Genomic DNA, 26,384 nt, shown 5'->3' with positions numbered 1-26,384 from the left:
ATCCAAGAGAGTTAGAACTACAGGTAAAAGTTGATGAAAGCCTGCAGAAGGCAAGAAGAAAGAGGACTTTCAAAAAACCTAATACTCCTAAGGAAGATCGAAATCACCAGAAACCGGAGTATAACTTCACCCTTCAGGAGTTGCGGGAAGCTAACTCGGCACAAACAGTTCAAGTTAGGATGAATTCCAACGACCTGAGTGAGGATATTCTACAAATAGACCTAACGGAATCGGACGAGATTCTCTTAACACCGGGAAAAAACCTCGATAGTGATTATGAATGCCAGCAGTTCCTAAGGGCTAAAAACGTTTAAAGTTTAGTGACTAAAAGTGAAAAAAAAAGTGTTATGGTGATTCGTCGAGAATATCGAAATGTGTTGAAAATTGTGTGGTGATTAATAATAAACAGACCTAACGGACTGCTCTTAAGAATGCTTAATTTTCCTATAAACTGTGTAAAAAGAAACTGCAACAGTGTAAATCAGATCAATATCATATATATATATATATATATATATATATATATATATATATATATATATATATATATATATATATACAAGGGCGGATCTAAGGGGGGGGCTACGGGGCTATAGCCCCCCCCTTGACGCTCAGGTTTACACTGGATAAAACGGGCTTCAATTCTGTTTTACACTGGATAAAACGGCAAATTATGGTTTAGCCCCTCCCTTGATCATATCCTGGATCCGCCACTGTATATATATATTCATATTTCTTCTTGGTTGTAAATAACATATTACTGTAAGTATCATTTTTTTTCATATTTTTTAACCGGGTAGTATTATGCAATACCCTGTTTTTGTTATATGAAAAAAAGAAACAGTTGCATAAAGAACATTATTATCTTTGGCCAAAGATTTAATTAATTATTATTATCTTTTAATATATAGTTGTGTTTTTATCTTGTATTTATCTATGTTGATTAGTTAGCATAGCTAACATGTAACTTCTTTCGTTCTTTTTCTGTCCACAGGAGCAACAAAAGTCAAATATTCTATGTAAATGTCACCAGGTGTCTCGCCGATCGCTCAACCCTTTCTGCTAGATGATATTTTCTTAATTTCCTCCCACGCAGCGGCGACACTATCGCGAACAGGCTTTCTGCTTTCCTCCCCTTTATAAGGGAAGCGGTCGCCCCATCTCATCAGAGCTTAAACTGAACTCTCTGGTTTCGGTGCTCTCAAGCTGCCTCAGCAGCACTTCTACGCCTTCCGCTGGCTTAAGTGATAGCCGGGTAGGTGATTCTGCGGACTCGACAAGAATGATTGTCTTCCCAGAACTTTTCTAATAGTTAGTGACAGTCGAAGTGACGACTGAAGCCTGAATGGTGGCGAAAAGTTTTTTTTTTAGAAGTAGTGACAGTCGAAGTAACGGCTGAATCCTGAGTGAAGGCTAAGATAGTTTTTTTTTCTTTTTAGATAAAAGTTAGAGACAGCTAGAATGATAGCTGGGCTAGAATGATAGCCAGATATTGAAACATTTAGTTAGTGACTTCCAGAGCGGTGGAAGGAGTCTTAGCAGAATTCATTGTTTTTAACTATTTAACTATCAATGCACCTAAGTATTATAAACCAGATATTCGTAAGAGACAGTTATTGGAGATCGTTAAAGATTCCCACTTAATTTTTCGTCCCCCTGGTGGCATCTCATATTTAACTCGTTGCTTCTGAACTCTTCAAATATTTTTCCGTCTTTTAGAACACTAGTTCTACGTATTATTTTTATAGAATAAACTCCCTGTTTATTTCCTGTTACATACAGAATTGTTTTCTTTAATCAAAACTTTAAATATTTACCATATTAAATATAATTTTGTTTTAGCAATATGTAGATCGGATTTATAAGAAGATATACCCCTAGACTTTAATACTTCTCTGAACCAACTAGCAGTAAGCAGAAGAAAATTTTTATTATATTTTTTTTTATTTTTTTCCGACTACAATGCAAAACTTTGAAGGACGAGTTTATTTCTAAATTACACTCAACTAATAGTGACGGTAAACTAAGTCCATCTCATTTAGTGTTGGAATTTGACTGCGGTCAGAACTATCCAATCCCTCAGCTTAATGTTAACAGTCAATTCTACAAAAGAATGTTTTGGTTGTATTTATTCAATGTACATGTATATAATGACAATTCATCATATTTCTACTGCCATATGGAAACTCATTCCAGTAAAAATGGAAATTCGGTAGCTTCTTTCTTATTTGGCTGTTTAAGAAAGAACCTCAGCAAGTTTCCAGAAATAAGAACAGTAATCTTGTTGTCAGATGCTACAAGTGCACAAAACAGAAACACTACAATAACAAAATTTTGTTCTTGGTTCGCTAAAATTCATAAAGTGGGAATGATTTGTTTATATCCTGTGCGCGGACACTCGTTTGGCCAGTGCGACCGCAACTTTGGGCTTGTTCGAAACAAAATAAAAAACTTGGAGCGAATCGGATGTGCAAAGCCATGGTTAGAAGCCATCGTTACCTGTCGACAGAACCCAGCTCCTTTTGAACTGACAATGGATAAAGATTTGATTAAGGATTGGGACACAGCTCTTGCACCTTTCTTTAGTTCCAACCCATCATCAAAAACTTCTAAGTACACCATTATGCAATATGTAATGATGAAATACACTATATCAGGCGTTCTGCTATGCTCTAGTATGTACATGCCAACATATATCCCATTTTCTTATCTTTCAAAAAGTAATATCGAAGAATTGAGAGATATTGACCCTAAGCCTGTCCCTTTTGTTGGAGTGAGCGAACAGAAACAGAAAGATGTTCGATCCTTAATGAAGTTCTTTGTCATCTGAAGACAGCGACTGGATTGAATTTATTTTGAATGAGTATGAACAGGACTAAATCCATAACACATCTATTGCCATGTGTAATAGCTTATATTTGCTTTATTTAGAACAAAGACATTATTGTGTTACATTAATAGTGTGCTGTTTCTTCAAACAACAAGGATTTTCGAAAAAGGGTACATAACATTTTATACAGATACAGTATGTTTAAAAATACATAAAATACAAGCATTTCATTTAATACAAGCTATTTATTGGGCAAAAAGGTAATTTATATTAAGAAAACCTATAATTGGTATTTGCTAGCTTATGTTATTGCTATATGTTCTAATAAAATACATAAGCCTCTTTTTCTCCATTCACGAAAACGCAAGCTAAGAGTTTTGGGTTAAGTTATATGTTTCGGAGTTCAAGGCAATCTAAGAGGCTTGGGCAAGGTTAGATTTTTCAGAGCTCAATGCAAGCTAAGAGGCTTGGACAAGTTTAGATTTTTCAGAGCTCAAGGTAAGCTAAGAGGCTTGGGCAAGGTTAAATTTTCCAGAGCTCAAGGAAAGCTAAGAGTCTTGGACAAGGTTAGATTTTTCAGAGCTCAAGGCAAGCTAAGAGCCTTGGACAAGTTTAGATTTTTCAGAGCTCAAGGCAAGCTAAGAGGCTTCGGCAAGGTCAAATTTTTTAGATCTCAAGGCAAGCTAAGAGTCATGGGCAAGGTTAGATTTTTCAGAGCTCAAGGTAAGCTAAGAGGCTTGGGCAAGGTTAAATTTTCCAGAGCTCAAGGAAAGCTAAGAGTCTTGGACAAGGTTAGATTTTTCAGAGCTCAAGGCAAGCTAAGAGCCTTGGACAAGTTTAGATTTTTCAGAGCTCAAGGCAAGCTAAGAGGCTTCGGCAAGGTCAAATTTTTTAGATCTCAAGGCAAGCTAAGAGTCATGGGCAAGGTTAGATTTTTCGGAGTTCAAGGCAAGCTAAGAGGCTTGGCAAGGTTAGATTTTTCAGAGCTCAAGGGAAGCTAAGAGGCTGGGGCAAGGTTAGATTTTTCAGAGCTCAAGGCATGGTTAGATTTTTAGAACTCAAGGCAAGCTAATAGGCTTGGGTTAGGTTAGATTTTTCAGAGCTCAAGGCAAGTTAAGAGGCTTAAGTTAATTTAGATTTTTTCAGAGCTCAAGGCAAGCTAAGAGAATGTCCAACTGAAACTGATACTGATGAACGTTTTACATCGTGTTTTATACCTAGTTGTGGACAGCGGTGGCGCTAGTGTTTTTCTTTTGTCACATGACTTGATGAAACTAAGAGGTTTGGGTTGAGTTAGATTTTTCAGAGCTCAAGGCAAGCTAAGAGGCTTGGGTTAGGTTTAGATTTTTCAAGGAGACAAAAAACAAGCTCAAGAGCTACTTACTGGATCGCCAGCAATATTGATCAGGATGTACAGCGGTGGACACTTCTAAATGGCACACCTTAGCCGTAAATCTCCATATGGCTGAGATTTACGGCTAAGGTGTACCATTTAGAAGTGTCCACCGCTGTACATCCTGATCAATATTGCTGGCGATCCAGTAAGTAGCTCTTGAGCTTGTTTTTTGTCTCCTTGAAAAATCTAAACCTAACCCAAGCCTCTTAGCTTGCCTTGAGCTCTGAAAAATCTAACTCAACCCAAACCTCTTAGTTTCATCAAGTCATGTGACAAAAGAAAAACACTAGCGCCACCGCTGTCCACAACTAGGTATAAAACACGATGTAAAACCATTTAGAAGTGTCCCCCGCTGTACAAGGTCCAAAGTTATTAATCAAGGTCGTTGAAATAGAGGTGAAATTCAACTCGAAACTGGTGGAAGTCAACCATTTGCCGCTTGAACTTTGATCACCATATTGGGAAAGTGGTAGTAATCTGGAACGGTTTAATGCAATCGATTAAGCATCTCAGAAATACATTTCATCTCCATCATTGGTCTCTCTACTAAAACTGAAAGTGATAGAAATCCATTATAATTTCCGGTTTCAATATTGATCTACGTAAATCAAAAGCAATTAAGGGATAACGAGAAACGTCGTGTTCTAATCAGTTTAGCATGGAAGAATAAGTACCCTATTCTTCCTTAACCATGTATTCAAACTAGGAATGGCAAAAATCAACCACTTCCGGTTTCAACGTTAATCATTGTAGCGTAAAAACGGTAAATAGATAACGAGAAGCAGTTTTCTGAAATCAATTAAATTTCCCAGCAATATATTCCATCACACCACTAATCTCTTTACTAAAACTGAAAGTTGTAGAAATCTATTATAACTCCCGGTTTAAATGTTAATTAATAAAATATCAAGCCTTATAAACCAAACTATTTAACCCGGTGTACACGTGACACTGCTGTTGTGTTTTCTTAATTGTATAAAATCGATTCCTAATGTTTTCATGTGACAACGTGGATTCTATAATTGTTTTTACGTTTCCACACCAGCTCGCTATGTCTTCACATGCCATTTATGAAGAAAACGACTAATTTGTCTCATGTTACTTTTAAAACGTTTAATTCCATTAAAAAGTTTTACGTAGGCCATTGAGGTTGCTGAGGACAAACACTATTTGAGATCTTCTCTAAAATACAAGATGGTTACAGTTAAAGTGCCCCCTATTTATGGGGATCCAGCGCAGACAGTAAACAACGTATTACATTGAAATTTGGTAAATGCTCTCATGAAACAGTGCGGAATATACAGGGTGGCGCGTATTGTATCTACCAACTTCAAATGAAAATACAAAGGTGTGTTATGCAAGTTTTAATGCAAAACTGTTATGGAATATAAGTATATGGACTGGCAATTTGTACACTGTACAACACTTGTCGAAGGAGCTCACTAAACTTTAAAAATAACGTCCTGTAAATGTCCGCCTTTTTCCTGGATGCACTGCTGCAGGCGACGTGGGAAGGCATTCATCACACGCATTAACGTATCCTGTGGAATGGAACTTATCACATGACGAATGGCAGTCTTCAGTTCGTCAATTGTCTTCACGCGATTGGCAAAGACCCTTTCCTTAACATATCCCCAGAGGAAGTAATCAGGAGCTGTTAAATCTGGGGAACGGGATGGCCATGAGACATCGCCAAATCGGGATATCACGCGGTTTGGAAATGTTTCTCTGAGTATAGACATACTTTGGCGTGCCGTGTGTGCCGTAGCACCGTCTTGCTGGAAATAAACGTTATTGATCACACCCCTTTCCTGCAATTCCGGAATGAGAAACGTCTGTAACATATGGCAGTAGCGGTCGGAATTTACAGTTGTTGCATGTCCGGCGTCATCCTCAAAAAAATAGGGACCAATAATGCCACACATTCCAACTGCACACCATACCACAACTTTTGGGCTACCTTGAGGCTTTTCATGTAATGAACGAGGATTCTCCTGAGACCAATACCGGAAGTTTTGCTTATTAACATACCCAGTCAGGTGGAAGATTGCTTCATCGGACATCAAAAGTTGTTGGAGGAACAGTGGATCTCGGTTAATCAACTCAAGAATGTTCTGGCAGTTATTGAGTCTGTTTTCCTTATCAATGGCTCTCAACTCTTGTACCACCTGCAGTTTATACGGATGGAACTTCAAATCACCCAGCAAACGACCCAATGAACGTCGCGTCAAATGTAATGTTCGTGCATGTTGCCGTGCTGAACGTTTGGGACTGCGTTCCATCGCTACGCGCACTCGTTCCAAGTTTACATTTGTTCGAACACTTCGTCCACGACCTGGTGATTTCCGGTTCACAACACTACCTGTGGCCCGCCACTGTCTCACCCATCTCAGAATACTGTGTCTCTCGGGTATAGCAACATGGCGATCATCACTGTTTCGTCGCAGTGCCCGCTGAGCCTCACTGACAGAACCGGTTCGGATAAAGGCTTCCACCGCCGCAATTCGCGTCTGCACAGACCACCGCTCCATGGTAAACTAATTGCCAGAGGCCCTGCTATTCAGTGCCGTAAGCATGCGCAGCATTCGTACACGCATTTGATCAGGGTTGCCAACTGCAACTGGTAGATACAATACGCGCCACCCTGTAGTTATTCTGGAAATATATTTGCTCCACTTCCCGCCACCAGGAAAAAATTTGGCGCTGTACAGGCCTTAACACACGCGAGCTCACAATTTATAAACATGATCGAGTGAGGATCAGCATGCCTATTGATAAGACAGACCATGAACTGCTAGTAAAATTGGTCTATCTGATCGGAAGCAATTGCAGTGCAGCAATTACAGAGGGAACGTCGGCGTCTCAAAGGACTGAAAAGAAGGCTGCTAATAAGAAATGGCACAAAGAACATTGTATTGAAATTAGAGACAACATTTAAGTTTCACATGGCTCCAGGAAGAGGAAGACGACCCATTCCAACGAGTTTGTTGAAGTTGCTGTGGTTGAAGTGGACCAGGCTTCACGCACTCCATATTCCGCTACCAGTGCTCAGGCGTTGTCACAGGAATTAGCCGTTCCGTGGACAATAGTGAGGAAAGGCTATTTTACACTGGTATCCTTACACTATTCACACAGGACAGCAACTAAAACCCAAAGATTGCCGTAACGCATTGAGTTTGTCCTTCGGCTTTTGCCACGGATGGAAGTGAACAACATATGACCGTGGGGTATTATGTGGACTCATGAGACGCATTGTACACTAGAAGAAGCAGTGAACGCCGAAAATTCTCATGTATGGGACTCGGATAATCCACATGTTGTACAGGAACAGCCATTACAGTCTGCGTACTTGTCTGTGTGGTGTGGATTCATTATTGGCCCGTTTTATTTTAAGGTTATGAATTGCACCTTTTGTTACCAACAAATAGAAATACAATTTCACCTTTTGTTACCTTCACATTGTTTCTTAACTTGTTCCCTTTGCACCATTTCTTACATTTGTTACTTGTGCCCTTCAATTTATTTGCCTTACATTTATTTCACAACTTTGACCCTTTCGTCCTAGATAATCATCTTATCTATACATTCAAGACCATTTCCACGTGCGTATTATCTGTACAGTGCCATTTTCCTCTGGTGGATGAAAGTGGAATTAAATTTTTTTTTCAGTGTAACTCACTTCTGCATGGTCTTATTAGCATATTTACCAAATTTGAATGTAATACATTGATTACAGCCCGCGCTGGACTGCCTTGAAGAGAGATATTTTAATTGCAACCGCCTTCTACTTTAAAAATGTTTTCCTTAATATATTTTACTAAGCTTGATTAAAGAAGAAAACTAGTGTTCTAACCAACAGCAAAGTTTGAGGGGCGGAGCAAGTGAGACAAAACTGATGTAGATGATTTACGCAGAAGACTTGATTATTGAAAGTGCTCTAGCGAGGACTATTGGAAATGTACTGAAATTTAGAGTCTTTTATTGCAAGTGTTCCTCTGCTGGCGCTGCTGTCAATGTGTATTTCCCCATAGCTCCTTCGAAATAGGTGGGACAATTTCCTATAGAGCTATGAAAGTATCATTCGTATCACCACCAACATTTCCAATGTACTCCCAAACCTTTTGGGTTTAAGAATTACAAGAAGTATATGATTAACTGTTGCCAGAAGTTCATGCCGACTGTGTCATTGTTAGGACTATGTAATGGCCTCGTTAGAACACAAGGACAGACTATTATCTGTTAGGTAATAGCAGTTTATATATATATATATATATATATATATATATATATATATATATATATATATACAAGGGCGGATCCAAGGAGGGCTAAGGGGCTATAGCCCCCCCTTGACGCTCAGGTTTACACTGGATAAAATGGGCTTCAATTCTGCTTTACACTGGATAAAATGGCAAATTATGGTTTAGCCCCTCCCTTGATCATATCCTGGATCCGCCACTGTATATATATATATATATATATATATATATATATATATATATATATATATATATACTAATTCTATGGCTAATGGAACATGGAGGTACAATGTTGCGTTCATACATGTTCTCCATCAACTTCTGTCTTCAGCCTACTGGATCCAGCTCCTACTTTGTATTTCTATTTCTGTGAGGTTTATCTTAACATTGTCCTCCCATCTGCTTCTAGGTATTCCTAATGGTCGTTTTCCCATTTTGTTTCCACTTAAAACTTTGAAAGCGTTCCTACTTTCTTCCATCCTTTCTACGTGACTTGCCCACCTAAGTCTTCTAGACATGATGACCTTGGTAAATGGTATAAATTATTCAGTTCCTTGTTATGAAGTTTCCACCATACCCCATTCCCGTTCTTCTTGAGTCCGATTATTCGTCTCAGGATTTTATACTCAAATACGTCTGCGTTCTTTCCTCAGAGTAAGCGACCATGTTTGGTAATCATACAGCTCGATTATCATTTTATTTGTTTTAAGGATTTTGACCTGAATAGTTCCTGCTTTCAGTCCACATTTAATATCTTCGTACAAATGTATCTGCTATGTTAATACTCATCTTAGATATTTGAAAGTATCCATTTTGTCAAGAGTATTATTTGATATTTTCTATGTACTGTATATGTCATAATATACATGGTACATACAAATAACAATTCTAGGAGAATAATAACAGCATATTATTATTAGCGACGGACACTTTTAAGTAACATAAACACTTAAATAGAAAAACTTATATTTTCTTGAAGATTATACATAGGAATTTACTATCAAGTGTCATTTTATTCAGCTCGACGTGATCTATGAATTGATATATGAATCATGTTCGGACTTCATTTAAATTAAACAGAAATTACATTTCAAAAATGTATGATAATTTTGGGCTCTATTTCATTAAGCCATGCTACGTATTGCCAGCAAATTAGTGTTATAATGAAGGGCTTGATTAAAGCATCGGCTGGGGGGCGCGGTGGCTCAGTGGTAGAGCGTTCACCTCCGGTGCTTGGGGTCCCTGGTTCGATCCCAGCTCGCGCCGTGTGGACTTTGTGGTGGACGAACACCGTGCTCGTGGGTTTTCTCGGGGTTCTCCCGTTTCCTCCCACTTTCTTCATTCCACCATTTCACTCATTTCTCATTATCACCGTCACCTTTAGCCTAACCGGCATAAACGTGGGACGTTAAACTTAAAGACTTCATTTCATAAAGCATCGGCTACTCAGTTTCACCTCAATAGGTTGATTTATTTTCGTACAGCATCAGTTTTTAGGTTGAAGAACGATTTTTTTTCCTCGAAGTTCTCAAAAACTACGCATGAGCTTTTAAACTCACCCATAATATTTAGTTGAGCTTGGAATACGTCTTAGCTTCGTTAACGGAGATTTTTCGTTAACCGCTAACAATATTGTAGAATTTATCAGATTGAGTTATGGTAAAAAGCCTTGTTAATGACTTACGTTGCAGAAATGTTTTCTATTTCTACATAATTAACAATTCAACAAACCCAAAAGCAATGAGTGCAAGCTTGATTGTATTGTATTCTGGGACGAGTGAAAGGTAAATGAAGGAGGCTGAAAAAAAAAACTCACGATACTTATTAACGATCGTTGATCTTCAGCCGTTAGCGTTTATGTTCGACGTAAGCTCTAAACTGCGATAAACAAAGCCACGTGAAACTAAGTCTCGCTGATTTGCTGTTGGCCTACCGACGCTTGTACTCCTCCGCAAAATACTTCATGTGATTGGATTATTACTTTTACCATGAAGCTTCATATAAAACTGCTGTATTATTATAAATGACAAAAATATAATACGGATTATCTAATAATGATGCAATCGAGTGTGGCTAATGAAACAATAGAAATAAACACTAAGCATGCGCAGTAATTATGGTGCCAATTCAACTATGGACGCGTGTTCTGCTTTTAAAGTCTGAAAGGTGGCTGCCATGAATCCGGGTTCCGCAAGTGTTGTGGTGAAACATCAACAAGGCAAACCTTTACTCGCTAAGCAACAATTGTTTACCAGCGAAATTCATTTTTTTAAAATCTTTCGAGTTTTTTCTTTCTTTTCTGCTGCTGCTATAAGTATCTGGACAAAACAAGACAGTAGGCCTATTGTCAAAATCCATGTATAAAATTTGCTCCTCCCCGTGGGGAGTGTAGCCAATCGTATTTATGACAAACGGAAGGATACAAATATTTTGTTTATCGGAGTTTAGAGCTTACGCTGAACAGGGAATAGAAGCTAGGTGGAGCTTGGCCACCTTACTTGTGAGAACTGAAATACCTTAGAGAAAATCTTGTTATGTTTATCCTCGCTTTTAGATAAGAATAATGTTGCCTACAAGATGAGATTTGCTGTCTCGACGCAAAAATGTATCCTAAAAATACTGTTTCGTCACGAATTGTGTAACTGTATTGAAAGAAGTCTGTCTTATCTCGTCTCGTCTGCAGCACTAATGCTGAGCCCCTCAATTTCCATTGTTGTTGTACAGTCAGCAACAAAAGTTATTTCCGTTTGGTGATATTAATTTCGCAAGTAACTTCAAATTGGAATGGCAATTTCAGTACAGTATACAGTAAATTAAAAGTAATGTAATTTTTTATACGTTTCAGCCTTACCACCGTTATTCCAGAAATAAATGTTTCCAAACGAAAATAACTTTTGTCACTGACTGTACAATGCTTGCAACTTAACAGAAGTAGCTTATTCATCTAGCTTAGGCTTCATTTCGGGATTTGAAAAGAACAATTTGAGAGTTGGTATTCAAATTACAAATGCAAACCCTAACATAAACTTGTTTCGCTTATACAGCAATAGTGAAAACACATGATTGTCATCAAATTAAAATTTACTGGAATCCAACGGTGTTTTAGTAGGGTAAACATCTATATCCCTCTTCCTTCGATGTTAACACGGAGAGTATTGCAGGAGAACGTACTGTATACAAGCTTTATAATTACGGCAAAAGACCTCTCAGTAATAGAAAAATTCTAATTCAGCTGAATAATGAAAGATACACATGGGGTATGTTCAAGGGTGCCCACCAGGGCGGCAAGGTGGGCGCTCGCCTCACCCTTTCCTTCCCCCTAGAGGAAATCGTACTTCGGAATATCGAAAACCCAATTGAATTTTTACATTAGTTACAGCAAAATTTCAACCTATATTTGCAATGTCACGTATACTTGCCCCCCTCCCATGGAAACCACAATATGGGCGCCCTTGGGTATGTTTCACCTTTTTCCAACAAGTATGTTTAGCATCTTAAAAAAAGACCAATGCTTAAGTTAATATTGTAGCTATAAATAACATAATAATTACATAGACATAATAATTGAAAGTTATAATAATAATGAAACAAACTAATAATGCTTAATTTTTATTGATTTTTTAATTTTGTTTTTTGAGAGTTATAAACGTCACAGTTCAGTCAGACAGAAAAACAGCCACTCGTTCTTGCACTCTGAAATGTGAAAGAAAGAAAGAAAATTTAGGAAAAGTAGAAAATGAAAGATGTATCAATGAAATCCGTCACAGGTAAGGTGATAATAATTTAGTTAGCCTGGATGATGGTGTTGGTGGTGTAAGGGTAAGTGTAAGCGTATGGGTAGGTAAGTCCACGAACTCCATAGTTGATTCCGTAGAGACCAATATTGTTGATGGGGATAGCAGGTTGTTGCTGGACCTGGTAGGTAACAGCTGGGACAACACCATAGCTGACGGTCTTAACGTTGGCCTGTTCGAGGTTCAATGGGGAGACCCTAACGTTCTGGATTTCCAAGTTCTGGACATCCTGGACCTGTTGTACTGGAGCAACAACAGCGGCAGTCTGGAGACGAGTGACTGGAATCTCAACCTGTTGAACCTGCTGTTGTTGTACCTGTACCTGTTGCTGCTGTTGTTGAACTCGGGTGCTGACTGGTTGAACAACCTGGCTCTGGATTCTCTGGACAGCTGGAATAACATATTGACTTTGGATTCTGGTATTCACTGGAGTCAACACACCGCTGACTGGAGCAGCTACCAGTTGCTGTTGGACTACAGGAATCTCAGCTTGCTGCAGCTGCACAGTTCTGGTGTCGGCAACAACATTCTGTACAGGAAGAACGGAAACAGATTGGATCTCAACAGGGTTGGCTGCAACAGCGACATCCGGGATCACTGCTCCTCCGACAGCCTTGTTCTCTGTGATGCTGTAGGCGAAGTTGTTCCCAACTCGGTCGTTCCTCACTACTGAGCTCTCGTATTTGGCAGGAATGATGGAAGCAGCATTGGCAGCTGCGACCAGGAAAAGAACAACGAGCTGTAAATAAAGAAAGAGAGTATTTATTAAATTATTGCATTTTAAAAATCGAATTACAAAAGAAGTAATAAACAAATTTCAGTATAGCAAAGATTTCCAATATGATGAAATGAAATTGAGATATGCAATGCACTATGCATGCAGACATGTTAAAATTCGAAACATCACAAACAAATAATTTTATTTAGACAAAAAGAAACCAAAAAACACTTGCAGTTGTTTGGAAAGTAGCTCTTCTTAAAAAAAAAGTACTAATTTCTTATTGCTGAAAATGCAAGACTGTTATGGAAATAAACCATTTATAATTAACAGCTTGGCAAATAAGAAAATTTAAGCGCCTTGTGCAGAGTCGTTTTGACGCATGATTAGCGTCATACTGAAGGCCTGACTACTGCAGGAAACAAAATGTTAGCCTATCTCTTTAGTATGACACTAATCACGCATCAGAACGACTCTGCATAAGGTCCTAAATGTTTAGTTGTTCGTTCGTATCATTTTTACAATAGAATGAATATATTACATGAATTATGTGTGAATTATCGACACAGAATGTAATAGCATTTCAACCAAGGAAAGATTTATTACATGAGTTGATTAATTTATTCTACCGATTCTCATGAAGTAAGGTAGATCTTTCCGTGTTTAGTTGCAAAACAAATTTCGGCTACGGAGAAAGATTCACTTAAGAAACTATTTGTTTATTACTCTCTCAAGAAGGAAGGCTCGTCTTTTAGGCATTTAACAAATGTAAATGTAATAACGGTGTGGAATTTATATTGCCATCTGTGTTCACGAGTAGGACTTTCAAAATACAGTAGAGTGTGGTCCCAAGAAAGATGAAGATCCTTTTGCAATATTTATAGAACGAAGAACCTCAAACGTTTCAGAAATGAATGAAATTATAACTCGATGTAACATAGGTAAATATAATTTTCCGTAAGATTCAGAAATGTGTAGCATTTATTTGTTTGACGAACTGGTATACAGTGGAGTCATTTAGGAGAGTGGGATGGGGCAATTGCCCTCCCCCAAACATTTGTGGAGATATTTTAATAAATATAGTAATGCACTAAGAAAAAACGTTAAACCTTATTTATATCGGTAGAGAACCTTGGCTCCGCTTCCATCCCAACCAAGCAAAATTGTCCATGACGCTACTATACATTGGTGAATTGAAATTTCTTCTAGATGTGGGGATGAGAAGTAGCACGCGGAAATAGCAGTTGATCAGTATTGAAGATATCATTGTTCTGGAGCAAATCCACCCTTTCCCCTGAGGACCACTCCCTGAAATCATCACTGGTACTAGAATTGCAAGGCCAATTATTACTGGAGTAAGAAACATCCAATAACATTAACAATGAAGAGAAGTGTTAGGAAGTTGTAGACAGACTATTTTCAAAGGTATCATCCCAGTATTCGTGTTACGAAAACATAAAATCATGGGAAAAATATGAGTCACGATGTTTGACTTCTGCATTCGATCCAAAGACCTATCAGGTACGAAGCTAGATCGCTAAATACTAGACTACGCCTGCTTGCCAAAATGAAGTAACAAAACTTCGTTTTCTTGATTAAAGTAACAAATATGGCTCAAATATTATGTCTGACGAAGTGAATTAAAACACTGTTTAGTACAAGTCCGTAGGTAGAACACTAAGGTAAAGAAAAATGAAATGAAATTTTTGAGTTTTACGTCCTACGGTTATGCTGGTTAGGCTAAAGGAGACGGTGATGATGAGAGATGAATGAAATGGTGGAATGAAGAAAGTAGGAGGAAATGGGAGAACCCCGAGAAAACCCACGCACACGGTGTTTGTCCACCACAAAGTTCACTTGGCAGGAGCAGGGTTTGAACCCGAGACCCCACGCACCAGAGGTGAATGCTCTACCACTGAGCCACCGCGTCCCTACTAAAGTAAAGAGTAAGAGGGGATAATTATGATTTCGGATAACTTGAGTTCACAAAACATTAATGACTGCCCATTTTTTTGAACGTATATTTATATAAACAAATAACTGAAAATTTCGGGGGAGAGGCTGAAAGTGGTTGCAGAGGAAGCTGAACTCTCTTGGTCACCGCTAACTATGGCGCCTTGGTTGAGTAATGTGAATTGGGAAAATATATTTTATTTTGTAAATCTAAATTTTTTACCGTATATATTCAAGCACAGAAACAATAACTGAAAGATATTTAAAGTTTCTAACTTTAGATTATGATATCTCATTAACAATAGTATGTAGTCTTGCTGGTGTCATAATTGAAGTCTTGACAGAGTGTCTTTTAGCATCAAATGAAGTGAAATATGACATTTCTAGCTTTACGTCCCACGTATATGTCTTTTAGGCTAAAGGAGACGGGTTAATAATGAACATTGATGGTAATAATATAATTGGTGGAATGATAATGTGGAAGAGAACATAGGAACCGTGCGAAAACTAACGGACATGATGCTATCCACCATAAAACTCGTGGGAGCTCCTTCGTGGCTAAGCGGTTAGTGTACACGCCTCTGGCGTGGGAGACCCGGGTTCGATTCCCGGCGGGAGCTCATGTGGTTCAGATTCCACGTTAATCAGTAGGGCCACGTCTCATGTAGCTTCGCTGCTGAACGGGACGCTGAACTAAAATCAACTCAACTCAACTCACAAACTCGTGGGTGAGAATCGAATCAGATACCCTTTGAACAAGAAATGGTTTCAGTATAGCCCCATCTTAGTAGTACGTAGCATGATATTGAGTCTGTTATTGATGACTATGAAAAATATAGTAAAAATCCCGTACTTGTTAATTTTGTCGAAGACGACGCATGAGAATTTTTCCTCCCATATGCAATTTTGTTCAGCTCAATATCATTAGAAATATTTCGTTTTTTAAAACAATTTTCGTTTTTCATTTTATGCTAACACTATTGGAGTTAGTTCCCACATTTGTAAAATAATGGAAATATATATTAAAAGTCATCGTTCTAATGATCCTATATATACAGGGTGTAACAAAAAGGTACGACAAAATTTCAGAGGTGGATTCCTTATGGGTAGACAAGCAAAAAAGTTTATATGACCATATGTCGGGAAATGCATCGTTACAGAGTTACGGCCATTGAGCCGTCTGATGTTTTGAAAAAGTCATATTCTGGACGCCCCTTAATGTCACTCAATTTAAACCTCAATAGCTCATCCCCTAATTAAGCTAGGGAGATAATTTTGATATCAATGTATTCCTGAAGGATGAAGCTTTCCGCGGATATGTATTTCATTAATGTGGGGTGTACCACGGTGGACAGAGGAGGTAAACTACCTTTTTTTTTTTTTTTTTTTGCATCACGTACTTACCCTACCCCGTCCACCGTGGTAAGCTACACATACATGAAATACATACCTGTCGAAAGCTTCATCCTTCAGGAACACATTGATGCAGAAATTATCTTCCGAGCTTAATTAGGGGGTGAGCTATTGAGGTTTAAATTGAGTCCCATTAAGGAGCTACCAGAATGTGACTATTTCACAGCCAGACGACTCAATGGTCGTAACTCTGTAACGTTGCATTTCCTCACTTTAACTTTTGTAACTTTTCATATATTAACTTTTTTTAAACTTTTTTATTTGTCTACCCGTAAGGAATGTACCCCTGAAATTTTGCCGTATCTTTTTGTTACATCCTGTATATATTTTTAAAAAATAATAACTGTAACCTCCTAAAAAAAACTCGTCCTGATTTTGAAGTACCGACTTTAGATCATACCTATAATTAGACATACTTAGGATTATTTACGCAGCGAATGAGATTTAAAAAATCGAAAGTTGTTCAAAAAATGAGACTTAATCAACAGATACTAAGCTGAATAGAATTGCATACCGTCGTCTGAGCTTCAATAAAGCGTAACATTTTACCAATTTTACAGGGGAGACAAAAAAAAACTATTTAAAAGGTAGCTTCAGTCTCATTATACGCGGTATTACTTTGAGGGAATAACAGAGTCATTTGTTTGATATACACGTGTAGGTGTACTACCTAACCAGATTGTGTGCTATCCTATACTGATTTTAATGGTATTAAAAACTCAAAATTGGAGATATGTGGTGTTGAATCTGAGACAACGATACGTGAAGGCAGACCCTCATGCATTAATTTCCGTAAAATAGACAAATACGGATCTCTGTGACTATAAAAACTATACTCTCCGTACTAACACAATCAATATTATGCTACCCAGTAAGATAAATTTACACTATCATTTTATAACTAAGTCTATATTCGTTTCATTTTGGATTTTGAGATAAAAATAATGACAGGTGAGAATCTTAATTTTTACTGTTTCTTTATGTTTTTAAAATTGCAGTTTTGTTCTTCAAATGGGTTAGGAAATTCGCTTTCTATTAGGTCAAATTTATCTTTTAAAAAATAAGCCTTTTAAAGCTTTTAGTTGGATCACATAAACAGGTAGTTCACACACTAATTGCACTGGCACCTAGACAACACTAAAATAGAATCAATTGAGGCCGGTTCCAGATTAGTAGTGTAATGTTCAACAAAATTTAACTCAAATTAAACCAGGCTTTGTATGATAGAATAACATGATTACAAGAACAACAAGACGAATAAAGATTACAGTCATTTTAAATTGGAGTCCCAGCTTATTAAAAAAGGAAAGAAAATGTTATATGGTTTTGCCAGTGATGATAGGTTAAGTGGCGGAGAGTAGGTCCAGAAATATGAAACCTAACCTAACTTAACCTTAACTAGATTAAAGTAAAGTAAGCTAAACTATCTAAGGCAATCCATAACATCTTACACTTACTCTGCGGTATAATGATTACAGAAGTAAAAAGTTTTCAATATACAGAGAATGGAAGTAATACTGCGAAATTTCTGGTAATCTATGTTAAACATGATCACACACATGTCTCGGGTTGAATTTCGTATCTTTGAAGGATGCGGGGGGGGGGGGGGATGGATTTTCCCGGGCCACCACTGATATCATCACTGATCCATGGCTACGGACAAGAGATTCTTAACGGTGTTGAGTATCTGCGTCATCCAATAGCGGATCTAGTCCAGGACCGGAGGCCTAGGCCCCCCAGTTTTTTGAGTGACAAAAATAACTTAAGCAAATATGTATATATTTTTGAAAGTTTAAAGTAAACTCATGATATACCTATCAAGCTTTCACATTCTAGATCTGCCACTGGTGCTTTCTCTGTTTCTTTAGCACATATGTATTTATCTGAAAAGTATACTTCTTTTTTCTCTGAAAGGAACTGGGAAGTTAATGTTTACTGATTTTCTTAGAAAAATGAAGAAATAAATAAAATAAATGTCGTGCTTTGTGGAAATTAAATTAATTTCGTGATTATTTATAAATCGACTTTAGCAGGTCGGTATCCAGCCCAAAAATTTAGGGGGGGGGGTGTCAGAAGTTAGGGGAGCCGATCCAACCATAATATAGTTCATCACCATATTATAGTTCATTTGCAAACCTAGCGTCAAAATTTTGGGGGAGCAGTGAAAATTTAGGGGGGCGGCCCCTCTAGACGCCCCCGGATACGGGCCTGGACTTTAGCTAATCTGAGAAATGCTAAATTTAACTGATAAGCAAACGCATTTTAACAAGGCAAGGCACATTTAACTACGCTTGTATAACAAATCTGTAAAATCTAACTATTAAAATTTTCAGTTTGATTCAAAGAGAGAATAAATATTTCCCGTAATAAATCAATGAAATAAAAAAAGCAAATATTGCATAAGTATTCAACTTCCCGTATCCAAACTCCTGCTTCTTGCAAAACTTTTTGGCGCCTCTCATAATAGGCATTTCAAAATGGTACCAATAAAATGTTAGATTGTTGTGAAATCTTTTTTTTTTCACAATAAAATACAGAAAAATTAAATTCAAAACTTTTAAAAAAGAATCTTTTTCAACTAAACTAAGATAAATTTGCTAAATTGACTTTACAAAAAATATATTTTTGTAGTATTTTTTTTCAAATCCCAACAACGATTCCAAACAATCCCAATTAGCATGCAAATAAATTAAATATGTTTTGCGGAATTGTCTTTCGAAGCCACTGCTGAATACTAAAGGAGATGATGATGCAATGAAATTTCTAGTTTAAGAAAATGAATTCCGTCAATTTTACATCCCACGTTTTTGCCGGTTAGGCTAAAGAGACGGTGATGATGAGAAATGGATGGAATGGTGGAATTAATAAAGTGGGAGGAAACGTGAGAACCCCCTAGGAAACCTACACACGCGGTGTTTGTCTACCACAAATTTCACTTTGCCTGAGCTGAGATCGAACCAAGGACCCCATGCACCAGAGTTGAACGCTCTACCACTGAACCACGGCGGCCCTTCTAGTTTTAGATCCCACAATTATGTTTTAGTTTTAAAAAAGTAGATGATTGATGAAAGCGTGTGATTGATAACTGATGGAATTATAATGTGGGAGGAAACAGGAAAATCCAGAGAAAATCCACAGACATGATGTTGTTCACCACAAAATTACAAAGTTTGGGATCGAACCAGGAATTTGTCGCAGAAGTGTTGAGTTCTGTGTCACTGAACCACTCTGTTCCCCATAAGGTGGATAAGTGACTAATGACGTGGTATTTGGTGGCTTAGGGAAGAAGTAGAGAACACCTGCAGATGCAAGGATATCCTAAAAGATGATTGCTCATTACCCAATTTTTTGTGTTAGGTCTATTGAAGTTTAAGCTTTATTTATCGAAGCTTGTTTCATGCCAGTAACAAAAAGACTATATGAAATGTAGATCTAAAGTTTAGGATGAACGTAATGAGTAGTGCTTTTCCATTTAAAATCGATCACACATTTGCACGTTAAAATTTTTCGGTAAGCAAAAAATGGCTTTTAAGGTAAATAAAAGGAAATTTGTATCATTTTTGATAAAAATTTACACCCTGATTGGTGGGCTATGCAGGGTGAGGGTAGAAAACAGATCTATTAAGAAAGTTTAAAATTTTAAGTAGGCAATTACATTATTGTGAGTCATGTTAGGAGGATTTTGGAGCATGTGTCAGACTTTGCGGAAAATAGGGATTCCTACACAGACATTATACTATCTATCAGAAATTGTAAGACGAAGAACAATGAGCAACGACCATTTTACGTGAGATGTAAGTACCAGCTCATGTTATCCATTTTCGATAAGAAATTCAAGGACACTTCTCCTCCTTCTAAAGAAAAGAATTGGATATGTTTTAGAAGGTTAAACCTTCTCTCCAACTAACAATTTATGAGATTTTATAGAATTATTAAGTGGGATCAATAGTAGGAGAAATATTTCGTGCTTCAATATTGGTAAATAGTAATGTCTTCTGTTGTGTGAATAGTAGTGTTAGCGAATAGTAGTAATGAGTTCTTTTGGTGTATAAGTGGAGTCATCATTTAGTACATACGAACTGTATGATTTAGTTGGGGATAGGATGACCAAGTAGTAGAGCGTTCAGCTCTAGTGCATGAGGTCTCTGTTCGATCCTTGGCCAAGTAAGTTTCTAGTGGATAAGATTGTGCCCGTGGTTTTTATTGGGGGTACTCCCGTTTCCTCCCACTTTCTCATTCCACAATTTCTTCCACCGTCATTCACTTGCCTTAATCATCCGTCTCCCTTATCCTAAAGGACAGAATTGTCGGACGTTAAACTGAAAGATTTTTGTGTGATTTAGTAAGAATTGTGTGGTTTATCTTAAATTTGGGAAGAAGCAGATTAAGTAGTGGCTGTATAGTTGATGCACGCATCTTTGGTAAACCCGAGTTCGATTCCTGATGGGTGTTCATGTCGTTCGAACTTCACGTTAAGCTCAAGGTCAATGTCTCACACAATTTCGGATTTGAAGAGGATGCCAAATAGAAAATTAACGAACCAACCAAGTCAGTGGCGAAAATTGTAATCTATCGTGCTTGATTGTTTTCTATAGTAACTAAAACCCACAAATTTCACTTCTCACTTTGCCAAATTTCACACGATGAATATTCTTACAGCGTGAATATTAAGAAGAAAGAAAGAAAGAAAAGGTTCACAAGCAATTTTGAGGTATCAATGTTAATTTGCAATTGAAGGGGTAATTTGAATAAGGGCGTATCGACCTATTTCCGGTAAAATGAGATATACATATTTTCTGCAAGTTTGGCCATGTCCGCATGTGTCTAGGTGGTGTTAAGGTAATATCTCTGCTACGTAGCGAACGCCTATCTCCAAAAATATTGTGTGAATACGTTGGTTAATTGGAAAAGGGCGTTTGCTTTTCTGCTCTCCTGAAAAATTAAAGAATTGCTAGTTACGCCCTTATCCAAATTTACCCCTCATTTGTAACCCAACGTTGTTTACGATCAAGAATAAGAAAATAGTACGTGTTCCAGTCCTTTAGGACAGTATGCAAGAGGGGAAAAATAAAATGAAATCTTTGAAATCTTTCAGCTTAACATCCCGCAATTATGGCCGATAGGCTGAGAGAGAAGATGGCAAAGTGAATGATGTTGGAAGAATTGCTGAAATGAAATGCGGAAGGAAACGAAAGTACCTCGAGAAAACCCTCGGACACGATGTTGTCCACCACAAACTTACTTGGACGGGGATCGAACCAGGGACCCCACGCACAAGAGGTAAGCACTCTACCACTAAGCCACCGTGTCTCCCAGTATGAACGGGGAATATGAATAGGGGATTTCTTAGAGCAAATAAGAATACCGTGGTTTTTTAACAACTTACCAGATGGAAAAGATCTCATAGATGTATGCGTTCTGGTATCTATGAAAATTCAATATAATTATGGGTCTATATCTAGAATATGATTCTTACTACTGTTCTATGCAAACAAGTGAAACCTTCTTGATGTTATAGTGATTTTGTATAGGGGTGGCTTCGTGACTCAGAGGTAGAGCACTTCGTGTGTGTGAGGGGTTCGTTCCCAGGCTATGTGAGTTTGTGATCGACAACGTCGTGGATTTTCTCGCTTCCTCCCGCATTCTAATTCCACCAAATTCTTTTACGATTATTTACTTTCACTAATCATCCACCTCTTTTAGTCAAAAGGTCTTAATTCTGAAACGTATAACTACAAATATTTCTATCTACTATTCCATTTCTACCTATTTTGGCTTCCTTTCTTGACTAAATTTATTTTTTCATGTTATACTGAGCTATAATTCTGACTTAATCAACGATCAAGTCATTCTTGTCGGTAGGATCAGCTCAGGCCCGTAGCCAGCCCAAAAACTTAGGGGAAGGGGGTCGGCAAAAGTTAGGGGGGGCCCGATCCAACCATATGATAGTTCATCAACATATTATAGTTCTTTTGCAAGCCTACTGTAAAACTTTTAGGGGGACAGCAAAAATTATGGGGGCCCGGCCCCCTAGACCCCCCTGGATACGGGCCTGGATCAGCTAAGAAGCTTATGAGTTGGTCAATAAGCGTGACTTGATATCTTCTTTTGTTATTTCAAGCTTCATCGCACATTGCTATCAAAAATGACAAAAATGAAAATGCTAGATAAATACAATTGTTTCAGATCATTTCGGTCCACATTTGAAACTTTAATCTTAGTCTTCTAAAACATTCAACGAAACAGAAATTTTACAACTAGTCAAACAAAACTATTTCATGACTTTTGCAACAAATAGACATACCTCATAGATCTAGAAGTATGTTTATTAATGTCCGAGTAACAAATTCGTATTTTAGGGGGGAGAAATCACGACTATGCTACTATACCTAAAAGTTAAATAACTCCAAATAAATATGTTTTGAAAATAAATGGAGATAAAAGACATTTGGATATTTCTCTTTGTCTTATTAATACGTTACATGTAAATATATGAGGACTAAATAATAATTATTACTTGAGCATTTGTCTCAGCAATATGTTAATTTTTTGTTTCCAGCAACCTTAAAACGTGATGACTATACATCACATCGCGTAAAGTAAGTGAATGATGACTGTTTGTACTTTACAATCGCGGGAGGTTTCAGCTTCAAATCCCCAATCCAGTCATCCTGACTCGTTTTGAAGAATTTTCCTCGATCCAACTAAGGAAATGGTACCTTCAAAATATATAACGTAGCCGACTTCCTTTTAAGTTTATAGTTTCCCCTGTTTCTAATGTTGTGGACTCTTTTCGGATGTATTTGCAGGTTTGCTAAAGAAATAAATAATAATAAATATAGTCCATATATAGATATTCTGTTTGCGTCAAAGCTTGTTGATTGGTTAGTATAGAGTTTAGCTTTCCTTTCAGCACCGAGGCTATTTGAGACGTGGATCTACAGTTTAACGTCGAATATGAACCAGTGAATCTCCCATCAAAAATCCAACCGTCTCTAGGTCTCCGAAGCGCTACTCTAACCTTATAGTTTCAAGGAAGGTCATCGGAATGCTTATAAAGCGGCATGGGAAATGTAGATTTCTTAATTGTATTGTACTTAAGTTTTCCTGTAACAGATGTTATATAGAATGAGGCTTGCAGTTTAAAGTTGGACCTGAATCTCTGTAAGACGTACAATACACTCCTATAAGATTTAAATAGAAAGAAAGAAAGAAAAATGGCGCGTCAGTTATTGGCTATGGCCTACCAGACAGCTTATGACACTCATGCCTCTTAGGAATTGAGTGGTCAGTACATACGCTCAACTCAACGCTAGTGCTGGCTTTCTAGATCGGAGTTCACTTCTTCTTTCTTTTAAGTGCCTCCCTGCTTGTCTTCTCGACACTGAGTGAACGCCGCAATGCCAACACGATCTGACGAGTATGAATGATCACTTATCTTTTCTCTGAACAGACCCGGTAACGTCTGATTTCGCTGATCTTCGAGATGTATAGTATTCCAGTGAGGCTAGGAGACTGGGATTTCGATGCCCTTCTACAGTGAATTAAACGTGGAATTTCGTTCACTAAACGCAGGCGCTTGCCACTAATTGTATCGGTAGCAGCAACGGAGAGCTTTTAGTTACTAACTGTAGCCACAACGTAGAGTTTTTAGCTTAATTTGGATCACAAAAATGATTTGAGCCGGAGAATTACAGTTGGATGTGAAGCAGTACTTACCATCTTCATCTTGAGAAACTTAAAAAATAGAACACTACTTCGTTGCGACACAACCCTAAGGAGACAGGAATAACAGCGGATGTAGGAAGAACATCCTTACAATGTCCCATTTATAGGAAGCTGTGTCTTACGTCACCCAACCACGCCTTGTCCAAAACAGGAGAGCACCCACCATATCATCCCCGTCGTCCATACTTGTTTTATTTTTTTTATTTTTTTTAAATTAACGATGTTTGAAAAAAAATCAATAGAACCTAGAGAGTGTCAAGGACAGTTTTTTATAATAAAAAACAACGAAAATTATAAAGAGGCGGCTCCATTCCTCCTGAGATGGGTGAATACAAATTTTCCAAAGGCATCAGCGTCTCTTTATTAAACTGGTAACCTACAATGGCCTTCCAAGGTTAACTACAATAGTACTGATGTAGCAGTTGGTTACAGTTTCTTCTTCTTCTTCTTTCTTTTCTTGTAAAACTTTTAAATTACTAAATATTTTTTTCCTCCTCGGATGTACTGTTTGAAAACCAACTGTCCCGTTGGTTTCCTAAACCGAAAAGTATGCCTGGAAGGAAGGGCGTCTACTGGATCCGCGTACGCCTGATGATACTCGAAGATTCCTCTTGGATGATCTCGAGACGATTACGAAGTGTTGCCATACCAAGGAAACCTTAGCTAGCTTTCAATGATGGAAAAGATATCACCAACAAAATTAAATTTGTAGCCAGTCTGAGTATGCATATCAGCTTCTGCACAATGGAGGTTCTGTTACATTTAATTTTCTAAAAAGAGATAAATAGATTCAGGAATCTTCTTAATTCCAAAAATTAACTAATTGTGTTATCAGGAAAGTTGTTTGGTTGGAATGTACCGCCTTATTTTTATGACCCATTATATGGAACAAAGGCCTACAGTTTATGATTGAATCTGAACCAGAGACCTGTGCATCAAATGCGTGCTAGGTAGTCATGTTTTTAATTACTTGCTTTTCTTTAAATAATAGTCCAATTCAGTCAACAAATCTTGCAACCTTAATTCGACTCATCCCGACGTTATACAATGATAAAATTTTAGAGACAGTTAAGGAAACCGCATCAAAAATACCAAAGAAAAATATTGTTTCTTTAAAAAAATAAAATAAAAGTACTTTTTAAAAGCAAGCTTTCTTTAATAAGTCTTTACTAACATATCGTACACCAGGTGGAAGAGTGCTACAACTCAAAAAAAAAAAAAGAAAGAAAGAAAGAAAAGAAAAGAAAAGAAAGAAAGGAAAAGAAAGAAAATTTTGAGTTATCATTGCTCAAAAGAGAATGGAGAGAGAAAGAAGCGTGCTTTACCTGGTGGTATTTTCGTATAAACGTAACTAAACAAAAATGAAATGAAATCTTTGAGTTTTACGTCCCACGGTTATGCCGGTTAGGCTAAAGGAGACGGTGATGATGAGTAATGAATGAAATGGTGGAATGAAGAAAGTGGGAGGAAACGGGAGAACCCCGAGAAAACCCACGCACACGGTGTTTGTCCACCACAAAGTTCACTTGGCGTGGGCTGGGTTCGAACCCGCGACCCCAAGCACCAGAGGTGACGTAACTAAACAAATTAACCCCTAGATGGCAGAAATACCAGTATTCCAGGGAGTGATTTTGATAGAATAACAAACTTTAAATGTCATCAGTGGCCTATTTACGATTTTGTTTCGGGGGGGGGGGGTGTTGCTAACTTTCGGGCGGGGCTTTGCCTGAAAATGTCAAAATTCAGCAAGATATTTCATATACTTTACTATAGTAAGTGAGATTTCGGGGAAAGCTTAAGAAAAGAAGCCCCTTCCTAAATACGCAACTGAATGTCATGTTCCCAAAAATGTGCAATTTTGACTTGTAACAGTCTTCCACCGGGTGTGCGATATATCGCCCCCAGAAAGCAGAAAGGTGCTAAGCGCCAAAATGCAAATTTCTCAGGAGAGCATAAAAAACTAATAAAATACTAATTAATCCTTATTCTTTCTTTCTTCTTAAATTCAGTTTTCACTGCAGACCTTTCATATTGTCTCCTGCCACTTGTCTCCTTTCTGCCAACATTAAACATGAAATGGGTGCTAAGGATATGCACTTAGTTGGAAATGAAGGAAAGTGGTGCTTGGCAACTTTCTGCTTTCTGGGGGCATTATGTGTATATATGCAAAGTGAAAAGTATGGGGAGCGCTTCCATATAGTGTCAATTTATAAATTCTTCAATTTTCATGTAATAATATATAAGTATATAAATATACCTTGAAGAATTTTTAAGTTAATTGTTACGGGAGCGC

At 37.7% G+C, this 26,384-nt stretch overlaps 1 protein-coding gene across 1 annotated transcript; it reads right to left on the bottom strand.

The window, feature by feature from the left end:
• Window positions 1-12,081: 12,081 nt before the first annotated feature.
• On the bottom strand, window positions 12,082-24,216 carry LOC145684829 (uncharacterized). Its single transcript, XM_081757195.1, has 2 exons — window positions 24,083-24,216; window positions 12,082-13,018 (listed from the first exon to the last, which is right to left on the bottom strand). Exons 1-2 carry the CDS (start codon window positions 24,089-24,091, stop codon window positions 12,269-12,271), a joined length of 759 nt encoding a protein of 252 aa, XP_081613321.1. The 5' UTR covers window positions 24,092-24,216; the 3' UTR covers window positions 12,082-12,268.
• Between the last annotated feature and the right edge of the window lie 2,168 nt (window positions 24,217-26,384).

This window comes from Thermobia domestica, chromosome 5 (genome assembly GCF_964235325.1).
Source record: "Thermobia domestica chromosome 5, izTheDome1.hap1.1, whole genome shotgun sequence".
NCBI lineage: Eukaryota > Metazoa > Arthropoda > Insecta > Zygentoma > Lepismatidae > Thermobia > Thermobia domestica.
This window is presented reverse-complemented; position numbering and strand designations above follow the sequence as displayed.